This window comes from Dreissena polymorpha, chromosome 14, assembly GCF_020536995.1.
Source record: "Dreissena polymorpha isolate Duluth1 chromosome 14, UMN_Dpol_1.0, whole genome shotgun sequence".
NCBI classification, from domain to species: domain Eukaryota; kingdom Metazoa; phylum Mollusca; class Bivalvia; order Myida; family Dreissenidae; genus Dreissena; species Dreissena polymorpha.
In genome coordinates, this window is record NC_068368.1 from 2,358,781 (window position 1) to 2,372,893 (window position 14,113).

The 14,113-nt window shown below is 37.5% G+C and overlaps 1 protein-coding gene across 1 annotated transcript; it reads right to left on the reverse strand.

Annotated features, from left to right (window-relative positions):
• Positions 1-5,180: 5,180 nt before the first annotated feature.
• On the reverse strand, positions 5,181-7,766 carry LOC127857619 (chymotrypsinogen A-like). The gene is made up of 6 exons (XM_052394154.1): positions 7,628-7,766; positions 7,293-7,470; positions 6,912-6,996; positions 6,018-6,189; positions 5,533-5,681; positions 5,181-5,406 (listed from the first exon to the last, which is right to left on the reverse strand). Exons 1-6 carry the CDS (start codon positions 7,674-7,676, stop codon positions 5,248-5,250), a joined length of 792 nt encoding a protein of 263 aa, XP_052250114.1. The 5' UTR covers positions 7,677-7,766; the 3' UTR covers positions 5,181-5,247.
• Between the last annotated feature and the right edge of the window lie 6,347 nt (positions 7,767-14,113).

Sequence of the window (14,113 nt, forward strand, 5' to 3'; positions counted from 1 at the left end):
CATTTACAGCATCTGTGATTTTAACGTTGAAGGAATCAACTTGGGAATACGCTAAACAGAAATTTACAGAGTCAAGAGGTTCAAAATTCTCTGAACGTCAGTCCTTTCATTCGTGTCTGTTAATGCATGTATCCACAACAATCGTGTCGATGGAAAGCGTAGTTATGCTAAGGCCTGGGTCGTTAGGTATTTATGTTACATGTGTATGCTGTTTGTTTTGTTAGTTTGAAAACAAATTGCGTACTATAGACAGCTTCTACATGATATTTGAATTCTATGCACACAGCGTTTAAAAACAAAAGCTGTGTAACAAACGGCATTATTTAACTTATTGCTCGAATATCAAATTGAGCAAATTGAGCAGTTCTTTTCGTATCAACTTTGTAGGCGCAATAACCTTAAACTTAACTTAACTTAAAAAATACCTGTACTTAAATACGATAAACACATCGATTGAACCGTTCAATTTAGTATCCTATGTAATGGGAAACAACGTCGACCAATGAACTGCAATGTAAGTGAGCCGTTTCTCCCCCTTTGAATACTTAGGTTTGGTTTTGAGATAAATTCGCAATTAACTACATGTACTTAAATGCTGTACATATGCGATCATGGCAGAATTAAAATGGACGCGTTTAAAAATATCTTTGCCTGAAAGATACTTAAAGGTGCCCAGGTTTGTCTGAAAGACAGAGATACTACTAGATGGATAAAAGGCATACTGTAGATTGAAAACATTCATAATATAACCAGTCCGGACTGTGATTTATTATTTGTCGTCTTTTTTTTAATTAAATGTCAACACATACTAAGCACCTCCAGAAGACTATGTCTTGCGAGTTAGACCCGTATGTTAAAAGTCGAAGTATGTTGAGGTCAAGGTTAACAATTGAGCTTAAAAACGTTTTCTGGACAGTTACTTGTTCAATCATCATTCATCCGAATAAGTTTATTTAAATTCTAAAAGTGCTAACGTTTTGGTTGCATCGAATTTATTAACTCTTTCAGTGCTGGAACCGAATTATGAAGGCCTTTGCAAACAGTTTGGAACCAGATGAGACGCCACAAAGCGTGGCGTCTCATCAGGATCCAAACTGTTTGCTATTCTGATAGTATTCTTTGAAAAAATCAATGCTAATTTTAGAAATTCAGCAGACGACATTTTAGCAGACGACAAATTTCCCAGCATGAAAAGGGTTAAGGAGACGCAGCCTTTTGAGTAAATTACGATAAAAACAAATCCATGTGCATATCATGTTAAAGAAATGTTAGAACAGATGCGCCTTGCATATTTATAGATAAACCATGACACTATTACAAAGTGTCATAACTCTTTATAACATAAAACACGTGAGACCAGATAAATTAAAACACAATGGGTGAGTTATATTTATGAACATGCTATACTAAGCCGATGATGCACATTTTAAAAGCGGTTTCGGTTTCAAGCCCTACTTAAAAATAATTTTAAAAAATACAAAATAGCGTCAGACTTTCTATAAGCAATTTTAGAAATCGAGCAATTGCGAAATTATTACATCAGTTGAGAAGAAACAATATGTAAACTATGTAATACAATGCTTTCAAACACGCTTTAATATATTTAAAAACCATTTAAAAGATATTAAATGTTATTAATGTTTTTTCAATCACTGAATTTATTATAAAAATTGTATTAATTAAACATATAAACAAACTTTTATATTTACACTGTTACTATGCGAAATAACATTTTTATGTATCATATAATATTTGGAAAATTCGCTGGTGTACGACAAATTACAGTAAAAAAATAATTGTCAATATGTTTCACAGTAGTTTAAATAAAGATATTAATATAAAAAAACACTTAAGTTTTAGACTAAACCAGATACTTTTTAATAAAAAAGTTTGCCTTTACCTGACATATTACTGACTTTCGCTTATAAATATTTCCGGACCTGTGTTAGTTAAAATCACAAATTTATTTCGGCTATAGATTTTGCATAACCCTTAAAAATAATGCTTAAATACGAAATATTAATAACGAAATAATACATGTTTTTGTAAAGAAATAATAGTGTTTTGACAAAGGCAGAAATCTGATTTTGAATAAAATTGTGTAACTCGCCCATTAAACTTTCAATGTTTCGCTAATAAATATATCTCGAACTATTTACGCTAAAAATCACAACGTTTACTTCAGGCTTTAGATGCTGATATAACTTTAAACATTATATTCGAATAATTTCATTCAATAAAGAAATAAGTGTGTTCGAGCAATAAATAACCCAGCTATTTCGGCCTTAAACATTACGTGTTGTCACTGAATATTGTTACAAAGACACATATGTTGGACATTTTGCGCGCATTATTTTTAGTTAACGTGTATTCTCTAATGATGTGAAATATATTTATATGTTTACAATGTTTGTTTATTGTGAGATCTTTGCACGCTGTGGTCTACCAGATTCTTCATTACCGTTTTGGCAACGGGTCACGTGATAGCCAATATGGCGTCGGTCAATTTAGAGATTTATTGTCTATTTTGCCAGTGCGTGTTCTGGTATTATTTCAGAATAAAATGGTCTGTTTTGCATCGCCTTTGGTTTATTTACACATATCATACACCAAGGACTATAAAAACTGCGTATGATATTCACCTTCACTGCTCAATTGTATACATGTTCAACAATATGAACCACCCAATAACATACCATTTGCCAAGGAAAGACGGAAGACGACCGCACACCATAACTGTATGTTTTCCGTTTTGGTTTGTGCCTCCGTTGATGAAATCATTAAAAATAAGCGGAGAATAAAAACTTATTTTTGATAATAAATATTGGAGTGTGTACTGAACCCTTTTTACACCGTGTTTAACAGTTACCTTACATGTGCGTTAAAAGCACATACCAGTATATAGAAATGTTCTAAGGTCCCTAAAGGAAATGCGTATTTTCCACAAAAATGAAGAATACTAGGGAAAAGAGTGAAAAACAATGGAAAACCAAACCTTGTCCGACCGTGACCAAGAATTAATATCCCCGATGCCGGATGTCGTATCAGGTTGATAAAGAAAATGCAAACCCTCGGGCGGTGCCTATTTTAGTTTAAACCTATTTATTTTAGCTCGAGTGCATAGAACCCTAAGGCTTATTTGAAACGCTATCGAGTCCGTTTCCTGGGACTAGAACCAGTACTTGGTATCTATGGGAGAAATCTAAAGAACGCTTCCACACCTCCCGATCGCTAGGCGGACACCATATCTACTACACCACAGCGACTGGAAGCGACAGTTGCCTATTTTGACGACGGTGGCATTGTTTTAATAAATTCTTTAGCCCTATATTAGAATACAATACTGTACTAGCGAGACTAACAAGCATTAATGCAAAGATAGAATGTGAAAGAATTAGTGGTTTTGTTTTAAAGGTTACATTACACTGAAGCAGTGTGAATCCCGCCGTGGTCCGAAAGAAGTGCCTATTTCTAAAGAGTTCCTTTTCTCTTCTTAAATAAAAGCCATTATACAAGTGAGGCATGTCTTTTGTGCTTATTTCTAATTACCTGTATGTGTCTGGAGTACTTTGATGCTTTGGATTGGAGGCTAACTAGAAAGATGGAGGGGGGTTCTATTGTATGGAGCTTTTGTCGAAATAAGGCTTCCGAAACACTGTTTTCTACGGTGGGTGCATTGGAATCGGAATGAGTGTAATATAACCTACATCAGTCATGGAAGTCTTACAATATCATTTTTGTAAAACACAAAAAGGTAGGTCATGTTCATTTGCAGCTAAACAATTTCAAACAACGAGCCGAAATATTCATTGGCAACTCTTCTCCCTTGTATTTGGGTTGACACGTTGTTGTTGTAGAATTTAATTTATGTATTTTATGTTGTTTATTTGGTGCATTTGGAAACACACTGGCAGCTTTTACATTGACAAAGCATCCCCTGCGTACAAAAATACCGCGTTTGAAAACGAAATACGGGTTACAAATGGCACCATAAAAACATATCGCTGGGGTACCAGTGAGAAATTCTTAACATATGAATGTGGAGTTTTGTGTGCACAACTCTTGTACCTAAATCCGATGCTGTATGGTAGCTGATCAGACGTCACTTTAAAGGGACCATTTCACGTTTTGGTAAATTGACAAAATTGACAAAAAAAATGTTTCAGATTTTCAAATTGTCTTTGTGCGAGAAAATATTGAACATTTGCTGTGCTCTAAAATATTCATTATATGCATCTTTTGACGATTAATAAACGTGAAAATTATTAGGCCTTAGATAAGCAAAACGATTAAATAATTTGGAGAGTTCTGTTGCTGCTGGGCGGTTTACTTTTTTCTTTTTTCAATTTTATTCTTTGTTTTTTAATGAAGATTTTAAGTTCCAATGTTTACGTTTCTCAAAATTAAAGCATTTAATAACAAACTTCAATACATGCCAAAATCTGCGAGAAGGTGCATTTAACAAAACATCGACTGACAAAATCGTTATCGTTACATTCTGTAACACTAATAAATTCACAACTCACAGAATAAGCACGGATGGCCGAGTGGTTGAAGACTATTACCCTAATGTCATTGATTCCAGCCCAGTGTTTGTTTACTTTTTTTCTTTCTTTAAATTTATTTGTGTTCTTTTACTGGGCGATACTACGTTGTTGAAGCGGTTACGTTAAATTTACACCGACTAAATGATGATGTACGTTAAATTTTTACGTTAAATTTAAATCGATTAAATGAAGAAGATGATCAGTAAAATTCCAAAGAAGTTTGTTTGACATTTAAAATCGAATGGAATTAGACTCGATCGACTCAGCGCTTATTGTTTTAATGCATCTGCCATAATAATGCAGAATCATTGCCTTAAACACACACTACACCTATTTATTTTCCACAGGCTAATCTGGGACGACAATTTCCGCCAAAACTGGATTTTTGCTAAGACTGTACAGACTTATCTGGGACGACACTTAACGCACATGCATTAAACCCCCTTTTCACAGAGCACTGCCAATTTTCAATACAACGAAGTGGTCAATTTACCAAAACGTGAAAAGGCCCCTTTAAGTTACTGGGTCTCTAAATACATTTGCAACGCCAAACCAGAATAACTGTACAATATTCTCTAGTATGTTCATTGTTCTTTTTTGGCACGTTTTATGATGTTAACACAAAACACAATGTAATATGGATGCATTTCTTTTATTGAAAGCTTTTCAAAGTTTCAAACAAGGCCATTCGCCGGCCGATTTAAATGCCCATGGTCGTGTCGAGCCACGACCTGTACGTGGACACTCTGGCGTACACGCTGGGGTACGTGGTGCCACACCCAGACACGCCCCAGGAGGTCACACCAGCCAGCACGGGGGTTGTGCCACGGAAACACACCATCGGGCCACCACTGTCACCCTGCAATCAATATAAGAAAAAACTAGAACATAATTTTAAACCAAAAACACAATATCGTAATGATAAATGACAAGTACTCATACAAACATAAGTACTTGTGTGTTGACAATGGTTAAACAAATTTACCTGACAGGTGCCAGTGTTCCTGTTATTGATACAGATGTGAACACTGCCAGCGTAATTGGTGCCCCAGGATGACGTGCACTCGCTGTTCGTCATGATGACACCGTTCGTCTCCTGTAGCTGATCGGGAATCTGTTTGTTCGGCTGAGTGCCTACAATAAAAAGTCGGTATGTTGGACTATGGTATAAAATCGGTTTGAAAAAAAAATTGATATAGAAAATATATATGGTTGGTGACTTGTTATATCATGTGATTTCAGACGATGCGTTGGAAATGCGTTCTATTGCGTAGAAAACGGCGAGGCTTATTTGCATTTACTTATATAAGCGACATTCCACAAAACAGTAGTTCTCACAGTGGTCGGGAATAAACAAACATCAAACGCGTCTAATGTGTGCCGATGGGGGGATGAAATAACACTTTGAAATATTGGGTCAGCGTCTCCAATGTAAGTGTGCACTAGTGGCAAAGAAAAATATGTTATTACCGGTGACTGTATGTCCCCATCCACTGATCTCACATGTTTGGCGATCAAAGTTCTCGCCCGTAGTTGCCAGTTCGATGGCCTTGTTGGTTCCCGACAGGTCAGCGTCAGAGGTCAGCTCTAGAAGGGCAATATCGTGGGGATAGGCACCACTTCCCACGTTGTAGTTCGGGTGCTATAGTAGGTTATGGAATATTAATTGATCGCTGTCAAAACCAAAAGCCTAGTTGTTAAATAAACAACAAAGATATGAGTCGCGCTCAGATACAACGGAGCTTAACTCATGTGTGCAAAGTGTTGTCCTTGCTTAGCCCCTGTGGACTGCACAGGCTAAGAGGGGGCAACACTATTCCGCCTTACCTGGATTGTCGAGAAGAAAAGCATCCTTTTATAGGAATATAATGATAGCGGAAAGTTTCGTCCTGAATAACATGTGCGGACTGCAAAGGCTAATCTGGGACGACACTTTACGCAAATGATATAAGCCCCGTTCAGAAGTAGCTCGTATCGTATGAATAGTTGATAACTTATTAACCCATTTATGCCTAGTGGACTCTCCCATCCTTCTGAATTGGATCAATTTATTTCCAAAATTAGGGGTGTCAAGTATATTTATTTCTATATTTAGAATATTCCATAAAGAAATTCATTTAAGCAAACAGCGCAGACCCAGATGAGACGCCGCATTATGCGGCGTCTCATCTGGGTCTACGCTGTTTGCAATGTCCTTTTTTCAGGACGCTAGGCATAAATGGGTTAAAGATTATATGTGCAGCATTTTAGAACAATACTAGCACTGGTAACACCGTGTGTGATATTGTGTAGTATTACATGATTTAAAACTTTGTTTTATTGAACAATTCACTTGTTTTTAATTATCAAAATAAATTATCTTACCATGACAACCCTTCTGACGGCGTATGATTTCCTGTTGGGGTCTGATAAGAATCCGTTGGTCAGGACTACTTGGAGAGTAGACGCGCTGGAATAGTTTTTGGAAAGTATTAAACGTTTTATATCTGCCGGGTTTAATATTCTTCTGTTGAAAATGTGTTTGATTGTGTTGTAACGTGTTCACTCAACAACATAGGTTTGGTTGTTAAATACTGTGGAAAACAGTCTCAGGAAAGCTGCATACTTTCTCTACCTTATCGATATAACTGTTTGTTTCTTATATTCTAATAAATTCATAGATAACACAATCACAACAAGACGATTCTCCTTTAGCAACTGCAGCAGTTGGTCACCTTATATATGAGACAATCTTGTCTAACCAACCTGGAGCCTTCCACACAGTGTGCAGCGGTCACAACCCATTTACTCCTGACGATGGACCCTCCACAAGTGTGGTACCAGTAACCTCCACTGGAGGTTGTGTACCTTTGCAGCGAAATCTGGTGCGGATGGGACGCAATGGTCGTCGGACTTCCGTTGATGATCCGGGAAATCGTATCTCCTACATTCACACAAATCGGAAGAATTTTATTTCCAGTTAATTGATGATGAGTGATTCACTGGCATTACATTAATACACTTTAGAAAATATCCCTATACTTAAAATTTAAAATGTACTTGAAAATATGTCCAATAGTATGAAATACCAAATGACATACCATTTGCCGAAGCAAGAAGGAAGACGAACGCAAGAAGATACCCAACCATGATGATGCCGAGTCACAAAGCAAATATTTTGCCAGAAGCACTGGTTAGACTGGCGCGTCTGTTCTCCTTTTATAAGACTGGGATATGGTATTACTTAAGCGTTTTTGTTGGCGTTAATGGGAATATAGCCATGTGTATACCATTAACTTTAATTTCTGACACGAACCCTTAGCTTCTACAGTGGTTTATAGCGTCTAATTATCTCATTAAAGCACCCTTCATTTACAATCGATTTTCATAAATTAGCTTTCAAGTGACATAATAGTCCGGCGTAAGGCACAGGTGGAAGTAACGTACCCAGGATAGTATTTTTCATATATATATTTTAAGGAGCCCAATATATTCAAATAAATATATAAAATCATGTTTAATGAGAAAAAAATTGACAAAGAGCCATGAAAAAAAAATCCCCATCCTCTTATATTGGAATCATAACAAGGTCATTAACTAGAATTTATCATAGACCTGTCTTCGCGGGCCGCAAAAATGTCAAAAGTAGCTTTAATCAAAAGCATCCATTGATCCTCCTATGGGCTATTGGACAACCTTTCAAAAAAAGTTCACTTTAAAAAAATCTGTCCAGCCGTTAACTCACAGTCGGTCGAAAACCGAGCAATATTTCGAGTCCGTTTGTCAACCCGAATAAATCTTCTACAGACTTTCAAACAATATTTTTGTGTTTTTGCCCCTTAATCGATAGCTCGCGTCCTATTCCTTTGAAACAACGAAGCGTGTCAAATAATGCATGCATATGCAACCACTTACCCATAAAAACTAATTCCAAAAGTTTATATTTTCTTTGCAACAACTGTTTTAAGTCTAAATTTGATTTACTTGAAAACGAAAGTAGCCATCGCTCTTGAACCCGGCTTAGCAGTGAATTACACTGACAGAGCCAGGCACATAAATATCCAATCAACAACAACAACGATGTTTTAATAAATGTAAATAAATGAAAAATACTTATCATTCTGATTGTATTGGAATAAGTTTTGAGGGGTAAGTGGTTGCATATGCATGCATTATTTGACACGCCTCGTTGTTTTAAAGGAATAGGACGCAAGCTATCGATTAAGGGGCCAAAAACTCAAAAATATTGTTTGAAAGTCTGTAGAAGATTTATTCGGGTTGACAAACGGACTCGAAATATTGCTCGGTTTTCGACCGACTGTGAGTTAACGGCTGGACAGATTTTTTTAAAGTGAACTTTTTTTGAAAGGTTGTCCAATAGCCCATAGGAGGATCAATGGATGCTTTTGATTAAAGCTACTTTTGACATTTTTGCGGCACGCGAAGACAGGTCTATGATAAATTCTAGTTAATGACCTTGTTATGATTTCAATATCAGAGGGTGGGGATTTTTTTTCATGGCTCTTTGTCAATTTTTTTCTCATTAAACATGATTTTATATATTTATTTGAATATATTGGGCTCCTAAAAATATATATATGAAAAACACTATCCTGGGTACGTTACTTCCACCTGTGGCGTAAGGCTATCGTCAAAAAATGAACAACGTTTTTACATGTAATAAAAGACGTGACTTTTATTTGAAAACAAAGGCGTAAATTTGAAAAAATTGATAGATTGGCGGAAGACGGGTTCAATTAACATGACAGCAATATATTGTCTTTAATTAAAATTATAACACCGTTCATTTCAATTGTGATCGCGTGTTGGCATAACTACATAAACATCCTTTTATTACAACCTCTGAAGTCTAGAAGCATATTAAGACATTAACAGATGTGAATGTACATATCGTGTTTCATTGCGCATTCCCTGAATGTGACACATCTTGATCCGTGACTTACATCTTATGTAAACTATACAACATTAATTAATTTAAGGTTTAAATTGTACAATATAAATAAGCTAATGATAACCGAAAGCGGCACCTGAGCTCAGCCGATATACAGCTATGTGTATCAGTTAAGTTCAGTTAAATCATCGATAGCCAACAATGACGTTTTCATTGCAAGTTTTTATAGTGGACTGTGGATTCAGATGTTTTTGGTCTTCTCGAGCCACGCCCTTCACATGGACATCCGGTCGTTGTCACTGTTACTGTTGGGGTATGTATTGTGTTTAAAACATCTGTTACTAAAATATTTTGCATCGGGTTAATACAGAGTGTAAATTTGCTTGAACTGTGTTCAGTTTGATTCGGTACGTTTGGAAGTTATACTGACATCCAATCGCATACCCATTTTAATTTGACTCTTTTCCATTAAAACAACACACATGTATTAACTATTTATCCAAATATGTATACTTTGCGTGTGTCATTTACACATACTGTCTCTTGTTCGATTTTTCGCGCCATCTAGTTTTCACCAGAACAAAATATTATGCCTTTTTCAAGATTTACCCATCCACGGAGCTCTTAGGTGGTGCCATCAAAGTTCTCATCAGCGTTCGATAGCGTGATAAGCTCGTATCGTGCCGAGAGATCCAGCGTCGAGTTCATCTGGAGGATATCAGTGTCCATTTGGGTAGAAACTTTATCTTTTGTTGTCATTAAAGTGCTGCGTAGGAACAGAATTAACGTTAACTTTAATTTAAAAAAAAAATAACTTAAATTTACCAAATACGTATGATAGGCATAAAGTCTGTGTATTTAATCATGTTACCCTTTGATCATAATTAGTAACACATTGAACGAAGCATTTAAAATCTGACCAGCTGCAAACGGCATCGTTTCAATTATTTCCTTTATTCGATGGTCTAGGTATCGATTGTTACTCGAGGCATTAGTTTTAGCGGTCGATTCAAGGTTCATATATGCACGTGCAAAAATTACCAAAGGTATGCAGTTACCACACTTATTGTTATGATTTTTTCAGATTTTTAATAACGTACTTTTACAATGAATAACGCTGTAAATGACATGTGCGAATATTGTTCACTCCTATATGTTGATTGGTGAAATGGTTTTCGTGTTAACATTATTCCACTCAGTTATGATAATGTCAAGTTATTGGTAAGCCGTAGAAAGTTAGCAATGAAAACGTTCATTTCTGTAAGTTACTAATTCCAATGGTTATATATAGATATAGCAACTGATACCATGCATTGCCCGTTCACATGGTTATATATAGATATAGCAACTGATACCATGCATTGCGCGTTCACATGGTTATATATAGATATAGCAACTGATACCATGCATTGCCCGTTCACATGGTTAAATATAGATATAGCAACTGATACCATGCATTGCCCGTTCACATGGTTATATATAGATATAGCAACTGATACCATGCATTGCGCGTTCACATGGTTATATATAGATATAGCAACTGATACCATGCATTGCCCGTTCACATGGTTATATATAGATATAGCAACTGATACCATGCATTGCCCGATCACACTATGATTCTAATACTAACACAGAAGTGATTTGCGTTAGGGTCGTCCAGACTCAAATTATTAAGGGACCACTGAGGCTGGATTGGTCATTGTCGGCTCGGGTTCTACTTCAAAGTACCGTGAGTACTGCAATGTACCTCGTTTAAACATACTAAAGCATACCCGGAAATACTAACGTTTAATTGGTCGTTGTCTGTTCTTTGTTATGCACCCGGTAGGGTGGCATTTAGCAGTTGAACTGTCAGTCCGTCTGTCTGTCCGTCCGTCCGTCCGTCCGCCCGCCCGCCCGCCCGCCCGCCCGCCCGCCCGCCCGCCCGCCCGCCCGCCCGCCCGCCCGCCCGCCCGTCCGTCCGTCCGTCCGTCCGTCCGTCTGTCTGTCTGTCTGTCTGTCTTGTCTGTCTGTCTGTCTGTCTGTCTGTCTGTCTGTCTGTCTGTCTGTCTGTCTGTCTGTCTGTCTGTCTGTCTGTCTGTCTGTCTCTCTGTCAGTCTGTCTGTCTGTCTGTCTGTCTGTCTGTCTGTCTGTCTGTCTGTCTGTCTGTCTGTCTGTCTGTCTGTCTGTCTGTCTGTCTGTCTGTCTGTCTGTCTGTCCGTCCGTCCGTCCGTCCGTCCGTCCGTCCGTCCGTCCGTCCGTCCGTCCGTCCGTCCGTCCGTCCGTCCGTCCGTCCGTCCGTCCGTCCGTCCGTCCGTCCGTCCGTCCGTCCGTCCGTCCGTCCGTCCGTCCGTCCGTCCGTCCGTCCGTCCGTCCGTCTGTCTGTCTGTCTGTTGTCCTGTCTGTCTGTCTGTCTGTCTTCTGTCTGTCTGTCTGTCTGTCTGTCTGTCTGTCTGTCTGTCTGTCTGTCTGTCTGTCTGTCTGTCTGTCTGTCTGTCTGTCTGTCTGTCTGTCTGTCTGTCTGTCTGTCTGTCTGTCTGTCTGTCTGTCGTCTGTCTGTCTGTCTGTCTGTCTGTCTGTCTGTCTGTCTGTCTGTCTGTCTGTCTGTCTGTCTGTCTGTCTGTCTGTCTGTCTGTCGTCTGTCTGTCTGTCTGTCTGTCTGTCTGTCTGTCTGTCTGTCTGTCTGTCTGTCTGTCTGTCTGTCTGTCTGTCTGTCTGTCTGTCCTGTCTGTCCGTCCGTCCGTCCGTCCGTCCGTCCGTCCGTCCGTCCGTCCGTCCGTCCGTCCGTCCGTCCGTCCGTCCTTCCGTCCGTCCGTCCGTCCGTCTATTACAGTTTTATGGAATATTTTACATATGGTTAAGAATTTGCCATGTGAATTCAGTTACATTTACACCGTAATTAATCAAAAATTGACGGATTGGAAATCAATCATATACATGTAATTTATAAATGCCCACTAAGTTTGTACATTGTGTGTTCATATTCAAATTAAAACTCATTACGCTAAATGATTGTCTTCTGAATTATCTGTTAATGTAAAAAAAAATCGACATGATTCTTAATAAAGTCAAATGTTTATTTCCTAATTCTAAGCAAACGATCAAATTGTAATCCCCTTGCCGATTATTTAACAAAAGATCTCTTTTCATGAAGAGACACGCTTTACAACAGTTTGTGTTTATTATCAATATTACATAAATGTTCACCTATTGCTTTAACTCTTTCAGTGCTGGAACCGAATTTTGAAGGCCTTTGCAAACAGTTTGGATCTAGATGAGACGCCACAGAACGCGGCGTCTCATCGGGATCCAAACTGTTTGCTATTCTGATATTATTATTTGGAAGATATCTAAGAAAATGCTAATTTGAGAAATTCAGCAGACGACATTTTAGCAGACGACAAATTTCCCAGCATACAAAGGGTTAATATGCGACCGTCTTGTAACATTCCCACGGTTAGAGTGGCTAAGCGTGTTGAATATTTTAATATGAAGTTATCATAATATCGAGTGTTGCAATAAAACTCTTAAACATACTGCAATCAAACATTTTAAGCAGGTGGTAGGGTACAATATAATACATTATCATTTATAACACGCTTTCAGTCTATGTTACTTTAAACTTTGAAAAAAAAACATATAAAAATCAACAACGTCATTCACTGCTGAGTTTATTTTCTTATTTGATTAAGTTCAAAGGCGCATGTTTTATTGTTTTCGTTTGTGTGTTATTTAGATGTTTATTTTCATTCACTAAAAAAATAATTTATGGTATCTGCATGGTAGATAACAAGAGGACAATTTATGGTATCTGCATGGTAGATAACAAGAGGACAATTTATGGTATCTGCATGGTATCTGCATGGTAGATAACAAGAGGACAATTAATTTATGGTATCTGCATGGTAGATAACAAGAGGACAATTTGTCATAGTCGCTTATAAAATGAGTTGTTGTATAAAATTAATATAATTTCAGAGGCAAATATATATGCTTATTCGTTTTCATTCAAACTAGTTTCGACAGACGTGTTTATTTAACCAGTCGTCGAAATTCGCACTAGTCCGACAGCAAAAAACTAGTTTTTTTTAATTCGGGCTTGTAGGAAATCCAATATTACAAGCCCGACGTGCTTGTACAATTCATTTAACAAAACGAGTTCGAATTTCATTTTCAATATTTGTAAACAAAGTTTTGAGCCGCTTAAATCAACAGCTGCTTATGTTTTAACACACTGCGCGCACGTGCTGGGCAATCAGCCGATAATTGGATTACTGCGCATAAAGCGCATGGTTTTGTGGTTCCCGGATTATTATTATGTAAAATAAATCTTTTGCGTTTCGTTCGGGACACAGAGAGTAATGGCCGAACAGTTGTCATTTGAGTACGTCGTTGAGGAATGCGAATCTGAGGTAAGTGTGATTGACGCATTTGTCAACTGGCTTTTTGTAGAATAACCTGGCACTAAATTGCTTATATATTTTCTGGTGGTTCAGGTTTGCTCTCTCTTTCACATGGATATATGGGATACATTTCTGCTAATTTTTTACCTAAACTTAATGTATATATTTATAATTGTGATTAAATTGAAATCCGTGTGTGAAATTAATTTCTTCTTATTTCAGGATCCGAAAGAGGCTGGCTCAGATGAAGAGGAAGCTGACTTGGATGAGGATGAAATTAATAAGAGAGT